We start from the raw sequence: 15,748 nt of genomic DNA on the forward strand, positions 1-15,748 counted from the left end.
TATAGCAATGCTTATATGATTCCTAGAATTTTAAAAGGACACCTTTGATAATTTTGATTGGTACTTACATATTAGCACAACCACCCTGGTGCAGTTTGGCAGTTTTTTACAAAACAAAAAGTATGATGACTTGTAATTAAAAAATTTATTGTGTGCATGCATATTATGTAAATATTTTACATTTTAATTAGGCATTTATCTTGAAAAGTCATCAATAAATTTGTAGCAGGCTTTTGTTTCTCTTATTCTGATGAAAATTTCATGATCACTTTAAGGAAAAAAAATCATAGCAGTCTCTCCTTTCAGTGATTGCAAAATACTGTATTCCTACAGAAATTTTAATGCAGTTCCCTCCATAACAGGCAAGTTCCATGAACACTTATTTTAAAATTGAGTTTAAAAAGATAAAATAATGACAGGTTCTCTGTAAAAACATTTAGCTAAATACAATGTAAATAATGCATGCAAAAATGGAGTTTTTCATTCCTTCACACTTCACTAAAGATGTGCTTTCACTCCTTCACAGTCCGTTAGTGGACATTTCTCGTATTCAGATATTTACCAAAACAAAAAATTACCCCAAAATCAAATGTAGACTGTGTTAAGTTTTTTGAAGCAAGAAACATAAAAAACAGTTATGCCATCACTAGAATTTGAACCTTTGAGTTCCCAGTTTGCTAGGCAGACATGCTAGACTACCTATTTCACCATTAAGCCATGGTGGAAGGAAGGAGAAAATTTCTTGCATTCTCTCCAGTTTCAAGAGTGACTGGGTTGGGAGGGAACCCAGTTACCTCCCAGCCCTCTCATAAAGATGAGGAATTATCAGCTGTGACATTTTAGTTGGGTGCTTTTGTCTCCTTGGCTATTAAAGCAGGAATTACCCCCCCAAAAAAAAAACAGGTCTGCACTTTGATGGATTTGAACGCCTCATCTGGTTTTCTAGACAGACGTGCTACCAGTTATGCGCTGAAGGCATGCAGTTAAGGAGAAGAATATTCCTTATACCTACATTAGTTATTTAAGTAATTTCCCTAAATATTTTCCTTTTCTTAAGTAATTTTCCTAAATACTTTCCTTTTAAGTACTTTTCTTTTTTTAAGACTTAAATATGCTTGATATTTCGTTATGTTACTATTTTTTGCTATATTTGTTTTGTAACATTATAGTATAATGACTGTTTTTGCAGAAAGCTGATTCACCTACAACCCAAGAAGATGGAAAAAATAAAGTAAAAATTATTTATTTACATCCTTTTTATTTGAATAAATTATTTAAAAAAATTCTTTTAATTTTTAAAAGTTTACTTTTGTATTATTTTATTGAAAGTGTACTATATATGCTATATTTATGTATATAAATAAAAAATTCAGTTACTTTTTTCTCTACTAAATGCTTTTCTTCTGTATGACTGCAGATTTTCAATTGGTGTAGTGGATTAGATGACTCAGATGATTCTACAGTTTACTTTTCTCCCGAACAAGGGAATGTCATTTTTGCAAGTGCATTGGATGGATGGGGATTTGGGTTTGTATCTGTAAACACTTTTTATTTTGATTAGTTCACAACAATAATTGACTGTAGATTTATTTACTAGTAAAATATACTGCTTATCAGAATTAAAGGATATTGGCAGAAATAAAATTTGTTACCTATTGAAAAATTATTAAAAGGATTTTGTACAAAAGCATTATTTAATATAAATTATAATGTTTGCCAGTTGATTAATCACAAAATATTAAATTTAAAGTTTTGCAAAATTGATACATGATAGAAAAATTGTCTTTCTTGTTCTGTAATAAGCTTTTCTTTAATATGGTGTACTTTCATCTCTGATAAAATGCGAACCTCATATCTTGATTTCATTCAGTTTACCAAACTGTTCATCAAGTCTTGTGGAACAGTATGCCATTCTTTTAAAAGTATACTTTTTAGATCCTTGTGGTTCAGAGAATGCATTATTCCACATTGCAGTTCAGTGATTTAAGGCATCTCACACATGCTCTATCAGGTTCAAACTTGATGAATAAAATGGCTAATCATTTTAAGTGATAGCTTCTTTTTCCAAATATTCTGACACTGGAGATGCTTGATGCAGACAAGCATTGTCATCCATTAGCAAAAAATAGGACCAATAGCACCCGTAAATGGTCTTATATGGGTTGATAGAACCTCATTCATACATTACAGACTGATTACAGAACCTGCAAAGATATCTAGCTCATTGTAGGCATTTTTGATGATTCCACTTCAAGCCATGAAATTATTTCCATTCAAGTGGACTCTTGCTTGAACAAGGGAAGGCTAGTTGCATATTCCTAACTCTGGAAATCAATATATATCTAAAATTACACTTGAAGCTATAATCAGTATATGGTCCCATTCCTCTTGGCTGCAATTAACATGGCAATGACATTTCCTTTAACTGGCCCTTTGGAAAAAGATATGCATGGGATACTAATCGATTGTTTTATCACATAAAATCCAAACTTGTGAAGCCTTCCTTTGGCAATAGAGTAACTAATTCAATTTTCTGTAGCAGCCTAAATGTCTATGACCAGCTTTCTTGTAATTTGCTTCTCATTTCTTTAATTTGACAGTGACGAAATGTACCTTCTGTTGCAGTTGTTACTTTTACCTATTCTTAACCATACTATTTGCTAACTGATTTACTGCCTCTACTGCGGCTGAAAGTCCTTAATATGATGCTTTGAGGGATATTCAGATTTGAGGTGGCATCTGTATGTGTTTGCTTCCATCTCCTTGACCATTCGATAAGCTGACACTTTTTCATCACTCACAGTGATTGCCTTTGTCTAATAACTGATGAATACTGTCCACTCTTATAAATAATATAACTTAAACAGCACTACACACCTGAATTCCAGCATATGTCCATTGTGCATCATGCTCTTACTTGCTTTATTTACATATTTTTATGCATGAAATTAAGTGTTGTTTTCAGTTATAAGTAATTAAAATAAATCATTACACCATTGGACATTGGTTGAAGATTTTTATGAGCAAGCATATTTTATCTAATTATCCTTAATATTTTGATGAGCTGTGAACTATACAGACTGCACAAAAAAATGTGTCAAAAAACGAAAATAAATAATTAAATAAAATAAGAATTGAAAGATTAATTGTTGAATTACATAGCTTGAGGAACAGGGAGCCATTTTTTTACCTGTCGAAACTTCTCGTACATTCCCAACAACATAGTCTTTGAGGTAATAGGCAGCTATTTGAGTGTTACTCCCATATAAAATAAAATTTGCATGGATATCTGTACAAAAGTCTGAGCTCTCATAGTCGGTCACTAAAAAACTACTGAGACTTAAGACAAAATATCTTTGAAATTTTTCTTTGATTTATTTTTACTATAGAGACTAGAAATAAATCTTTTTTGATGTTTTTTCAATATTCTGTCAACAGATGGGTAAAGAATGCATTCTTTGAAAAACAGATAAGATGATTCAATGAGCTCTCTCACTTCAGTTTTGTATGTATTATAGTGTTATAGAAATCACTGCAATGTAATTTTTTAATTTTTATGCTGGATTATGCTTAATTTTATATATAAATTTTTCATTTCTGAGAATATGAGTGACATTAGGCCCTGAATTGTAGATTTGGGGTTTTGTCAGAGTAAGAGCATTTTATCTCTGACATCTTAAGCATTAACTAAATGGCTTCAGCCTTCCCATTAGATGGAGAATGTTCATTCGGTTCTGTAGTCAACTAATGGTGAATAAACTGCAAAATCTTTTTAGTATTGGTGCTGACTCTGAATGTAAATCAAGATCCTAGAATAACATGCAATCATTTATATTCAGTGTATCTGCTATGTAAAGTTTCCATTTGAGTTATTTTGAATTCAACTTTATTAGAAGTTATCTTCTCCATAAATTATGTCATATCAGCTCTTTAGCTAAGCAGCCAATGAGTTAGAGTAGGAATCATTATATGTTTATTAGAAATGTCTCCTTTGTAGTTTTATAACTTTCTGCAATATTCTATTCTGAGTCTGCAGCCTTTACATTAATTCAAGTTATAATTTCTTTTATAATTTTTTATAGGTAATCATATTAGTTTCTTATGTGGTGGGCACAAAGTCTTTTGCTAAAATATTTCTTTCAAAGAGAAAATTTTACAAGCAGTAATATAGCTTGAGTTCGCATTATTTTCAATCTTGCAGTAATCAGTCATAGAATGTGTTTTTGTTATTACCAACTTTTTCATTATTACCTTGTCACAAATTACAAATACTTCATAAAGTTGGAATTACCTTAATATATGTATCATATCTTAACTCTGTGGGCTGTGTGGCTTTTTTTGGGTTAACTCATAAACAGCTAGACTGAAGCATGATTTATTTCCTATATTTGTATAATTATTATTTTATACTTTATTTTCATAAATTTCCATTCATTGGAGTAATATTTAAATCATTAAAGAAATTAAGGAAAAAATGAAATTAATAACAAGGAATATCTAACAGGTAAAAGTAAGGCCAGCACCTGCTCATTTCCGTTAGTATATATTATTAGGTATTACCGAACCTTGCTGACTATTAAGCTTCCATCAGAGTTTTGAGGGAGAAACCCTAGGGGATACAGTCCAAGGGTCTGCCATCCCTCTTTCTGCATCATTAACCGCTCGAAAGGATTTCCAGCTCACCATGGATTTTGAGTTCCCCCTTTGCTGCACAGACACTAAATGTTTACAAACATCCATGCCATTTATAGAATTTGAGCTTGGCTTATGGGTATGGCAATCAGCATCGCTAACCACTATATTGGTTGGGAGGCATGTAATGTCTAACAAGTAAAAACCGATTTCATTACTAGATAAAAGTGATCATGCTGCTTAGAAGTTTAAGTTAACAATATGTGTACTTTGGCTGAATGACGCTATGTCTAATCTTTTCAAAATTGTCAGTCTGTCATGTTCATTGTAACTGTTTGATAATGCAGCTTCTTTGTCAATTTCTTATCATGTAAAACACTGAGGTATTTACTATTTTAGAGAATACATGTTTTTATATTAGCTATTGATTTTTGTTGGTCAGTTTTTAAAGCTGCTGATTTTTTTATGTCATTCTCTATTTCATTTTCTGAGCACTAGCAAAAAAACAAGTGCACTCAACTTTATTTTTCTGCTATTTTAGTAACTTTTTTCACCCTGTATGAGGACCTGAAGTTCTAATAACCAAATGATTTACATCAAATAACCGTATCACCTCCACCCCATTAGCAGACTTTGAATCTCAGTATTCTGTCATAGGAGAACTGAAAGTTAGCTATTAGCACACAAAAATTTGAGCTGTAAGCAAGGTAACTCTTGAAAATGATATAAAAATTAATAATGTGTATAACATGTATTGTTATTCATAGCATATATTGTTATTCATCCGAAGCAAAAGTATTTTTGGTTAGTAATGAGAATATAGTTTCCAAATCTGCTGGTAAGTGCAGCCAATTATTTAGTAGTTTTTCTCACTTTCAATGCAATAACTTCAACAATCTTAAAAAGGAAAGAAAAAATTTCAAATTGCAATCAAATTTTAGTTTAAAATCCTTTTCCGTTATATGTATAACCTTTGATAACTGTACGCATTTCCATTATTCCATGTGTTTCTTTTTAGAAAAGAACTTCTAGGCGATTATTTCTTTAATAGACCTAGACCTTTATTTTCTGGTGTTGTCTAAATTATTTTTCTGATATCCTGCTTGCTTTTATTATATTTTTTTCATGCCTTTGATTTATTATAGTAAAGCTTTCATTAGAAATTAAAAGTATTCTTTAAAGCAAATTTTCAGCTGTATGTTTTAATAGCAGTAGCATATTTCATAATTATCTGTTTGATGTGTGATGATCATCACCTATAAAACAGATAATTATAATTAAGTATGCAATTAATTCTTTGATACTGTCCTAATGCCAAGAAAAAAATGTACAGAGAAAGAGAGAGTTACAAATAAAATGCATTGCTGTTCATTCATATTAGAGAATTAAATGAGAAAGTGAAAGTGGCAAAATTTCATTTTTATTTATGTATTAGATAAATTGCCTTTTAAGCATCTATGTAAATTTAAAATTTTTTTCATTTTTAAATGTAAAAATGCCATTTTCAGTGATAAGATTTATTTTACAAATGTAAATCATATTTCTTACAGTAATAAATATGTTTTGTATATGTTAAGTAATAAATAAATCAGAGGTTCCTGTTAGAACAAAGAAGCTTTATTTAAATACATTAGGAAACAGTAAAAACAAGGAACAAAAGTTCATCAAAGGTTTGGGGCAATAAAATGGTTTGGAGCGTCAAAGGTTTGGGGCAACAACAATTTCTCCTACAGCTTATTCCCCCTCCCCATTGTGCTGGACTAACTGCATCTCTATGTATAAGTAGAGCTCACCAAATTCACTAGTCATAATCGTGGTAAAGTTTTGCAGATCTAGAGGTTAGCTACACGTTTTACTTTGTTAACTCAAGTAATGTTATAGCATTAAATACGAGGTCTGATTACATCTACACCAGTATATAAAGCAGTGTATTATGGGGATTTATATGCTGATTTTGATATACTGTATATACAATAGATTTGGGAATTTAATTTTTTTATCATATTATATGTCTTATTTATTAATGCTAATAAACAATTTACTTTTTATAATAATTTTTCAGGATCTCACATTTTGCCAAAATGTATGCATCAAAATTAGGTGCAAATGAAGATGTTCTTAAACAAACATTGTGGGGAGATTTTTATTTTAATTCAAAAACTAAACAAGTTTTGAAAGGTGCAATGGTAAGTTTCATAAATTATTTTAACTTCAGTAAATTTTGTGAATTTCTCTCAAAAACTTTTTGAAAGATTAAAATATAAGTCATATATTATGTTTTTATTTCACTTAATTATTTATTTTGTTTTAAAACATGAAACGGTACTGTTCTGTTATCAGGGAATAGAATCCAGAAATGTATGTATGTATGTGTTCATGTATGCATATATATATGTAAGCATGAATGTGTGTGTATAAATATGCACATATATGCACATACACACGTGCATACATTCATACCTTTCTGAATCTGTTCCTGATAACACAACAGTACCCATGATATTTTTCTGTAATTATATTTTTTATTTTATTTTATATGAAACATTCTTTGAAAATGTTAAACCAGTAGTGAAGGCAAATCAGAATTAAAGCTGCTGTGCTTACAGTAATTCTTTAGGCTTTAGACTTGTTTTAAAACTTAAATTTTGTAGTTTAGTTTCTATCGCTGTATTTCATCATTAATTTTGAAGTTAATGTTTTTTTAGTTAATATCATTTACCAAGATATATTAGTTTTCATAAACCAAATTTTCTTATTTTTTAGTAAAATTTAATGAAATTTCTCAAATTTCTGTCATAAAAATATGGTTTTACACTTTACATTGACATTTTTATTTCAACCATCACTGTCTGAGTAATAGTTATAAAATAAAGTGATACATTCTACTTCTCGTCAGGATTTGGAAAAAAAATGTATGTTAGTAAGTCTTTGTAAACTTTATTACTCACCACATTTTTCATGTAAATTATTTCCAGCGCATTATGTGCTGTAAAGTTAGTACATTATTATGTAACTGTTTTGGTAAATGAATTATGTACACTGCTGGCCATTCAAATTGCAACAACTTAAAGAATGATCTGAGGAACATCAAAATCACATGAAAAGAAGAAGTTGGGATATGCAAATGATTAGTATTTAAGTGCATCTGAAGCACTGCATAAAAAAAAAGTTGTGTAGTGGATTTCTCATTTAGAAAGTAAGAAGCAAGCAACAAGTCAATCGAATAAGAAGAGACTAATCGTAAAGATACCAGAATTTACCTTCAAGCAATATTTAGTCAGTGGATTCCTTTGTCCAGTACAGTATTAGGTCTGTAATGGCATGCTTTACATAATATACATATCTTTTACAATATTTGTTTTATGCAGAGATGAAGAATTTGGAGCCTTTTGAAGTATTAATTCAAGATTTTTATGTGTTTTTCTCAAATGCAGAATTTCTGGTCTCCATGAGGAAATATTAAACTGAAAATATATTAAAGTAAATTATTTGTTTTCAGTTATATCAAAGAAAGTGCAAATTCATTTTGTATATTATAATTATTTTTTAAGTAATGCAATTACTTACATTACTTTACAAATTACTTACATTTTAAAGTACTGCAATTATGTTCATTACTTTACAAATTTAGATTAGATTAGATTTTGCTTACCAGCAAGTTTCGAAATTCGAAAGCGGTAGGATTGTTGCCTGTCGAAAGTGTAGATTATCATTCTGTGATATCACCGGTTGCACTGGTCGACATTCAACCACTGTCATGCGAATATCAAATTAATGGATTTCTGAGGGTCATACTGTATGGCATGCAGGATCTCAACACCCTCCCATGACTAACATTAGAGAGGACAGGCATTTTGTGAGGTCAGCCCTGTAAAACTGTATGACCGCATCATGGACCATTAGTGAGGAAATGGGCATGTTTGCAGCACACTCGGTATCATTTCGTAAGATGCGTTGATGTTTGCAGCAGTGTGGACTATCAGCAGGGTGACCATTACTTCGGCTTCCGTTGACAGTGCAGCACAAAGAGAGACGACGATTCTGGTGCACCAAATGACAAAGCTGGATACAGGAGTGGCACAATGTCACCTTTTCAAATGAGTTCCAGTTCTATGTGCAGTATTCTGGTGGCCTTATATGTGTTTGGAGTGTCTGAGAAGACTACACGTCCCCTACTTGCATTTGACATCTGCATAGGGGACCTGCACCTGGCATGACGGTTTGGACAGCCCTTGGGTACACGACACATACATCTCTAGTTTGGATCAATGGCAATTTGAATGCAGATGGGTATATTTCTGACATCTTACATCCAGTGGTTGTGCCCTATCTTTGAGATACCCAAGCGCCCTGTCCCACCAAGGTAATGCAAAACCACATGTTGTAGGTCATGCTCTGACCTTCCTCAATACACAAGTTATTCGATTGCTGCCCTGGCCTGCATGGCCTCCAGATGTGTTATCCATTGAATACATCTGGTCATGGGTTGCTGAGAGACTGTCCCACCACCCCTCTCCAGCTAATACAATTGATGAAGTTTGGTATAGACTTGAAACAACATGGAATGAGTTGCCCATTTCTGTTCATACAAGCCCAATTTGACTCCATGCCTCATGGCGTGAGAGCCATTTTAGCTGCCACGGGTGGCAGCTGTTTCTACTAATTTCACACCCCTATAAACCTCCAAAATGTTTACAAATTTAATTGTTTTGTCTTCATGCGATACTGTTTATGTTCAGTAAATATCTTTATTGTATTTGCTATTTGCTTTCCTTCATAGTGTTGCAGTTTTAATGGCCAGCAGTGTAACATTAATTTTTATTCTTGTGTACCCAAATGTTTTCTATAACCTATCTTTCTTTATCCAAATCTTCCTTTTTTAGGCAAAAGCTAAAAAGCCATTGTTTGTCCAGTGTATTTTAGAAAATATCTGGTCTGTTTATGAAGCAGTTTTAGTGAACAGGTATTTATTTTATTTTTATCTTATTTTAAGCATAGGACTCCCTTTTAAAGAAATAAATTTTGTTAGAATTAAAACTTTAAAGAAATGCTAGTGAAAAATTTGTTAATATGTATGTATGTATATATATATATATATATATATATATAAACAAATTTCTTTGCTTTAGATGTTTTGATTCTGTATGTGTTTCATGTATGAATAATAATACAGCTTTGTTGGTCACATGTTGGTATGCAAAATTGCACTCATATTATTAATATATAAATTAGATGTGTAATTTTTTTAACTTTTTAATGCTCTTTTATGTACTTTAGTGATATTGCTAATAATTTTAATGTTTTTTAATGTTTGTTTAGGGACAAATTAATGGCGGATAAAATTGTTAAATCTTTGAATTTAAAGATTTCACCTAGAGATACTAATCGTAAAGATCCCAGAATTTACCTTCAAGCAATATTTAGTCAGTGGATTCCTTTGTCAAGTGCAGTATTAGGTCTGTAATGGTATTCTTTACAAAATATACATATCTTTTACAATATTTGTTTTATGCAGAGATGAAGAATTTGGAGCCTTTTGAAGTATTAATTCAGGATTTTTATGTGTTTTTCTCAAATGCAGAATTTCTGGTCTCTGTGAGGAAATATTAAACTGAAAATATATTAAAGTAAATTATTTGTTTTCAATTATATCAAAGAAAATGTAAATTCATTTTGTATACTATAATTATTTTTAAGTAATGCAATTAGTGCTGTGCATGTTTTATGGAGGAACAAATATTGAATTTATATAGCTAAAACTCCACATATATTTTGCCTTTTAACCAGTCAAGAGTTTGACCCTGAAGGTCCTGAGAAAATGTTGAAAGCTGTGAATCTTTTTACATAACACAAAATGTTTAGCATATTTTGAGAAGGAATTCTTTGGGGTAAGAAAGAATCTACTCATACTGAAAGGATTTGGTAAAAGTGGGTAGTTTTAGTTTGTAAAAGACCAACTCATTGATCCATTTCCTAATTTAGTGACTGGAAACATTATTTCAATCTTTTCCTCTCATATATCAAAGCTTATGTTTGGCTGCATTTTCACATTTAATGATTTCAGTGGATTTAATTATTTTAGAGTAATGTTTTTATAACCCCAGCATTATTTTCCTATAATCCTGCTTTTCAACTCTATTGAAAAATTTAAACATGTTAAAGTGTATACTGTCTTTTTAGTGTATTAATAATGTTCATAAGTTTAATAAATAGTTCATTATTTATTTGACACATATTATTTGACACTTAGCTTAGGAATAAAAAATGAGTTCTTACATTTTAAAAATTTAGATTTTGTTGTAAAACATGAAATATTTCAAATTTGTAGCTTCTTTATCAAATAAATACAGTCAAAAGTCGTTAATTCGGACACCCATAATTCGGCATGATCTATAATCCGGACATCAAAACTAAAAACTTTCTGCGCATGCGCCACGTTGACACATGCGCAGAGGCGTTCACGCGTGCACGTAAGACCTTTTACGACTGCGCATATGAGTGTGCGCAAGTGCAGAATTCGTTTTCGCGTGCGCATTTTATGTATAATGGACGTATAAGCTAAAATTATCTAATTATCTATTTCAGTTAATGTTGATGATTGCGTTGTTCCTTAATTTTCGAATTGCATCCGGCTTATTATTTTTTGCAGACTGTAAGAGCAGTTTTATAAAAGTAAGCTTAAACTTTCGATTACATCAAATAGAATTTCCGATATATATTTGTTAATATGTAAAGGATCTAAAGCGAAAGTATGTTTTGAAATCCGAAATCTGTTTATCAATTTCACCCTGCTCGGCGGCGGGCGCCTAATGAATTGGAAGTTGATTTGTCAGCACTATCCTTATCTTCAGCGCAGATGTTTTTATTTTATTTGGCTTATAATTCCTTACCAAATGTAGTATTTCATCTCGATATGCTCCGTCTTTGATATGATTTAAAACAAGTTCCTCGTCATTATAATTCGCTTCCGATAGCGAAGAAAAGTGACAGAGGTTATTGAAAACAAAAAAATTTCGATTGACAAATTAGTCGGTGTTCTTGACACAGCAATTATAGGACTTGAACGGCGGAACTTTGTAACTGAACAAGAAATTATGTCGGTTTAATAGAATTAAAGAGAAAGTATTATCACATGAAACGAAGCAAAACTTAAACAACTTACATTGAAAGAAATGTTTAATAAAGTAAACAAATAAATATTAAGCTTTTTCTTTTTGCAAATTTTGATACCCTTTAGATCATAATTGTTCTTTATTTCATAAATTACGGTTTCATATTTTTAATTTTAGAATTTCTGCATGCCATTTTACGAGATTTAAACTGATGATCTATAATCCGGAATCGCCGAAGTCCCGACGAGTCCGGATTAACGACTTTTGACTGTACATCCCTTTGCCCCCAATAATGAAAATAATGTTCTTGCTTTATAGAAATCACTTATACAGGAGGTAGACTAATAATGTAGCAAAGCACAAAATATTTTTACAGATCTTTTACATATGCGAATAATTTCAATGAAATTATATGTGAAAGTTTTGTATTTTTCTGTATAATGTAACATTTGTTGTTCTGAGTTGTTAGTTCAGAGTGACTTCAGAGCATTGGGAGTTTTGCCTTTTAAATGCATTTGCTTGTGTTGTGTTAATCGTTCTTAGTAGTTTGAAATGTAACTAGTTATTGTACTGTGTGATACTGTGAACAACTGTACGAGAATTCCTATGGAAAGTTCCAGAGCTCTGAAGTTTTCTTTTGATAAAATAAATGTTATCTATCCATTATCAAGCCTGTGTGTATTCAGTCTATTATGAACCCATGCAACAATATTTATTTGGAAGGAACTGGTCCACAGTTACAGGTTATATCTCATGTGAGCTTGATAAGTACAAGTTGTGTATAATGTTCAATGAACTACACAACTTCTATTTATGCAAAGTGATCTGTAATTCAAATAGTATGACTGAACAAAAAGATCTAGCACATATTTTAGTCTTTAAGATGTTCACATCTGAACATGCTGGCACATGATATTGTGTGTTATCTTCACCAGCATGTGCCAGTCATGCACCAAAATACCAGCCATCAGTGCCGGCACTTGCCATTCATGCACCAGCATATGCTTGGGCATTGTTTCCATATTAGTCTTTTTTTATGGTGCTTTGCATACCAATCCTGGCAGGGAATGTATTAAAATGCCACAGGAAAGTTCAAATATGTTTGGATCAAAAGAAAAGATGCAAAAATGCTCATTTCAAAGATGATGAATGATGCTCACTTCATCCTCATGCTCATCAAATTCTGCTCCATCACTTTGTTCCCAGTTATGCTACTTGTGTTTAACCTATGCTACTAAAATTTATGATGCAAAAATTGTTCTAATTATAGGCAATTGTTCAACTCATATTTCAGTTAAAACATTAGTAAAAGGTTATATATTGATCTTATTCTTTCCTCCATACTGTACATCCATCATTCAGTCATAGATACTGGAGTGCTATGCATTCTGAAATGCAGATATAAAGCCATTGTTTTAAAACTTGTGGCAAATTTTAGAACTTTTGAAATATTTTAACATAAAATCTGCCATGTTGAGCATTACATAGTCATGGAAGGATGTGTCTTCTGATATTTTGAAAAATACTTGGCATGATTTATGGCTAACTTCCATATTTCATGGTAATGAAGATGATGATAGTCACAAATTTTGAGGTTTTGGAATCACAAGCAAATACAAAATTTTCCAATTTCTAGCTGGTGAAGAACTAAAAATAAATGAATGTGACATAATAGAAGCTTTCTATTTTGATAACAATGCGTTGATCGTCAATGAACTATCAAATGGCAAAATCTGCAGTAGGTTTTTAAGTCTTTAAAATATTGCTACTGACAGTGAAGAGTATCAAAGAGGTTGTTGGAAATTAAAACTCTTTCACGTTCTTAATTTTTAATATCTTACTAGATTTTAAACTGATCTAAAACCCAAAAATTTCTGGAATTTTAGAATCTTTGAGGTCTTGCCAAACCCAGATCATGAACATATACAGCTTATATTTGATGTGAGCTTAACAAGTGCAAGTTGTATATATTATTCAATGAAATACACAACTTACACAAAATAATCTGTAATTCAAAAAGTATGATTGAACAAAGAAATCTAGCACATATTTTAGTCTTTAAGATGTTTACCTCCGAACATGCTGGCACATGATATGGTGTGTTATCTGCAGCAGCATGTGCCAGTCATGCACCAGAATACCAGCTGACAGTTACGGCTTATATTAAATAATGATATGTTATTTCAAAAACAAATGCCCGAATATCATATAGACGGGCCAACTCCAAAAAAAAAAATGATAATAATATAAGGGAAATTATTGCAAAGAAGTGTAAAACAAAGCAACGCCAAATTTCTAAATGACTGCACAAACAAGTTAAACAGTGAGATAAAGTAGTTTTCTATTAGTTATCATAATCTGAAGAAATGAAATAAGTTCAACATTCAGAGGAAGGTATTAACTGAAAAGCATATAGAGTAGAGATAATGAATTTAAAAAAAATAAACCCTCCCAACTCAGAAGTATTATAGTTAGCAAACCGAACCTGGAAAAGCACCTAACGGTGGATATGAAGAAATTAACAGCTTAATTTAACAAAAAACTAAAGAAGAAATGGATACTTAAACAATGGAAAATTAGCAATCTGGTGTTAAAATTTCATCAGAAGTGATGCATAATAAAACAACCAAGAATCAAATTGCAGTCCATAACTTACAGAACCCAAGGAGACTGAATTTGTAATGATGTCAGAAGGTGTGTGAACTTAGGTACCTAGAGTGTTAGAAAAGTCATGTGATCTGTGATGTTGTGCTTTAATTTTTGCAAATTTAAAATCCTTCTCTGGCTACTTTAGCTCAAAACATTTTGGCAACATTGCTCCAGCAGTGTTAAATGTGGCCTGTCATGAGCATGAACATTTCGTAAGAAACATAGTCTAAATCATAGACTAAAGATGTTACCCAGAATACTGTAGTATTGCTATACTCTGATATTTCCATGCAGGGTTATAAATGGTCCCAGGCTACAGCAGGATATCCCACACTGCACCATTAGAGAGCCCTCTCCATATTTCATGGCAGGAACCAGATAATCAACAAGAAGTAATTGCAGCTCTGATGTAATGTAGTTGCTTCAAAGCATTATGCTACGTCACAAATAGTTTGGTTATAGTCAATCTGGTATCAATATTCATAGCGTGCTATTCCTGTTCATAATTTTTTTAATACAAGATGTTTCTGAAAATGGATGTTTGTGTCAGAGGTTTTTTGTGAAATTGCTGTCTTGTACTTTTAAGCTACTCTACACTTCAACACTCCTCTATCCTTGTTAGTTCATTTTCATCCTCTGCTCAATTTCAGAAAATAAATTTTATGATATTTTCTGTAGGCTGTCACAACTAACTTATTCTTATGTACAGCAACTGTAACTTTATTTGTTCTTATTCCTAAAGCAAATTATAATACAGTCAAAAGTCGTTAATCCGGACTCGTCGGGACTTCGGTGATTCCGGATTATCGATTTTTCCGGATTATAGATCATCAGTTTAAATCTCGTTAGATGGCATGCAGAAATTCTAAAATTAAAAATATGAAACCGTAATTTATGAAATAAAGAACAATTATGATCTAAAGGGTATCAAAATTTGCAAAAAGAAAAAACTTAATATTTATTTGTTTACTTTATTAAACATTTCTTTCAATGTAAGTTGTTTAAGTTTTGCTTCGTTTCATGTGATAATACTTTCTCTTTAATTCTATTAAACCGACATAATTTCTTGTTCAGTTACAAAGTTCCGCTGTTCAAGTCCTATAATTGCTGTGTCAAAAACACCGACTAATTTGTCAATCGAAATTAGTTCGTTTTCAATAACCTCTGTCACTTTTCTTCGCTATCGGAAGCGAATTATAATGACGAGGAACTTGTTTTAAATCATATCAAAGACGGAGCATATCGAGATGAAATACTACATTTGGTAAGGAATTATAAACCAAATAAAATAAAAACATCTGCGCTGAAGATAAGGATAGTGCTGACAGATCAACTTCCAATTCATTATGCGCTCG

The 15,748-nt window shown here is 31.5% G+C and overlaps 1 protein-coding gene across 2 annotated transcripts in view; it reads left to right on the plus strand.

Annotated features, from left to right (window-relative positions):
* Positions 1-15,748, plus strand: part of LOC118187713 (elongation factor-like GTPase 1) — a 352,553-nt gene that overhangs the window by 64,218 nt on the left and 272,587 nt on the right. For both annotated transcript variants that reach the window (XM_085810767.1, XM_085810768.1), the window contains exons 8-12: positions 1,190-1,231; positions 1,418-1,527; positions 6,695-6,818; positions 9,516-9,595; positions 9,952-10,088. In XM_085810767.1, coding sequence (XP_085666893.1) covers positions 1,190-1,231; positions 1,418-1,527; positions 6,695-6,818; positions 9,516-9,595; positions 9,952-10,088 — 493 coding nt within the window. The remainder of the gene's footprint in view (positions 1-1,189; positions 1,232-1,417; positions 1,528-6,694; positions 6,819-9,515; positions 9,596-9,951; positions 10,089-15,748) is intronic.

The sequence above is a fragment of the Stegodyphus dumicola genome, chromosome 2 (assembly GCF_044657685.1).
Source record: "Stegodyphus dumicola isolate Sdum_Otavi_A_Nest chromosome 2, ASM4465768v1".
Taxonomy (NCBI): Eukaryota; Metazoa; Arthropoda; class Arachnida; order Araneae; family Eresidae; genus Stegodyphus; species Stegodyphus dumicola.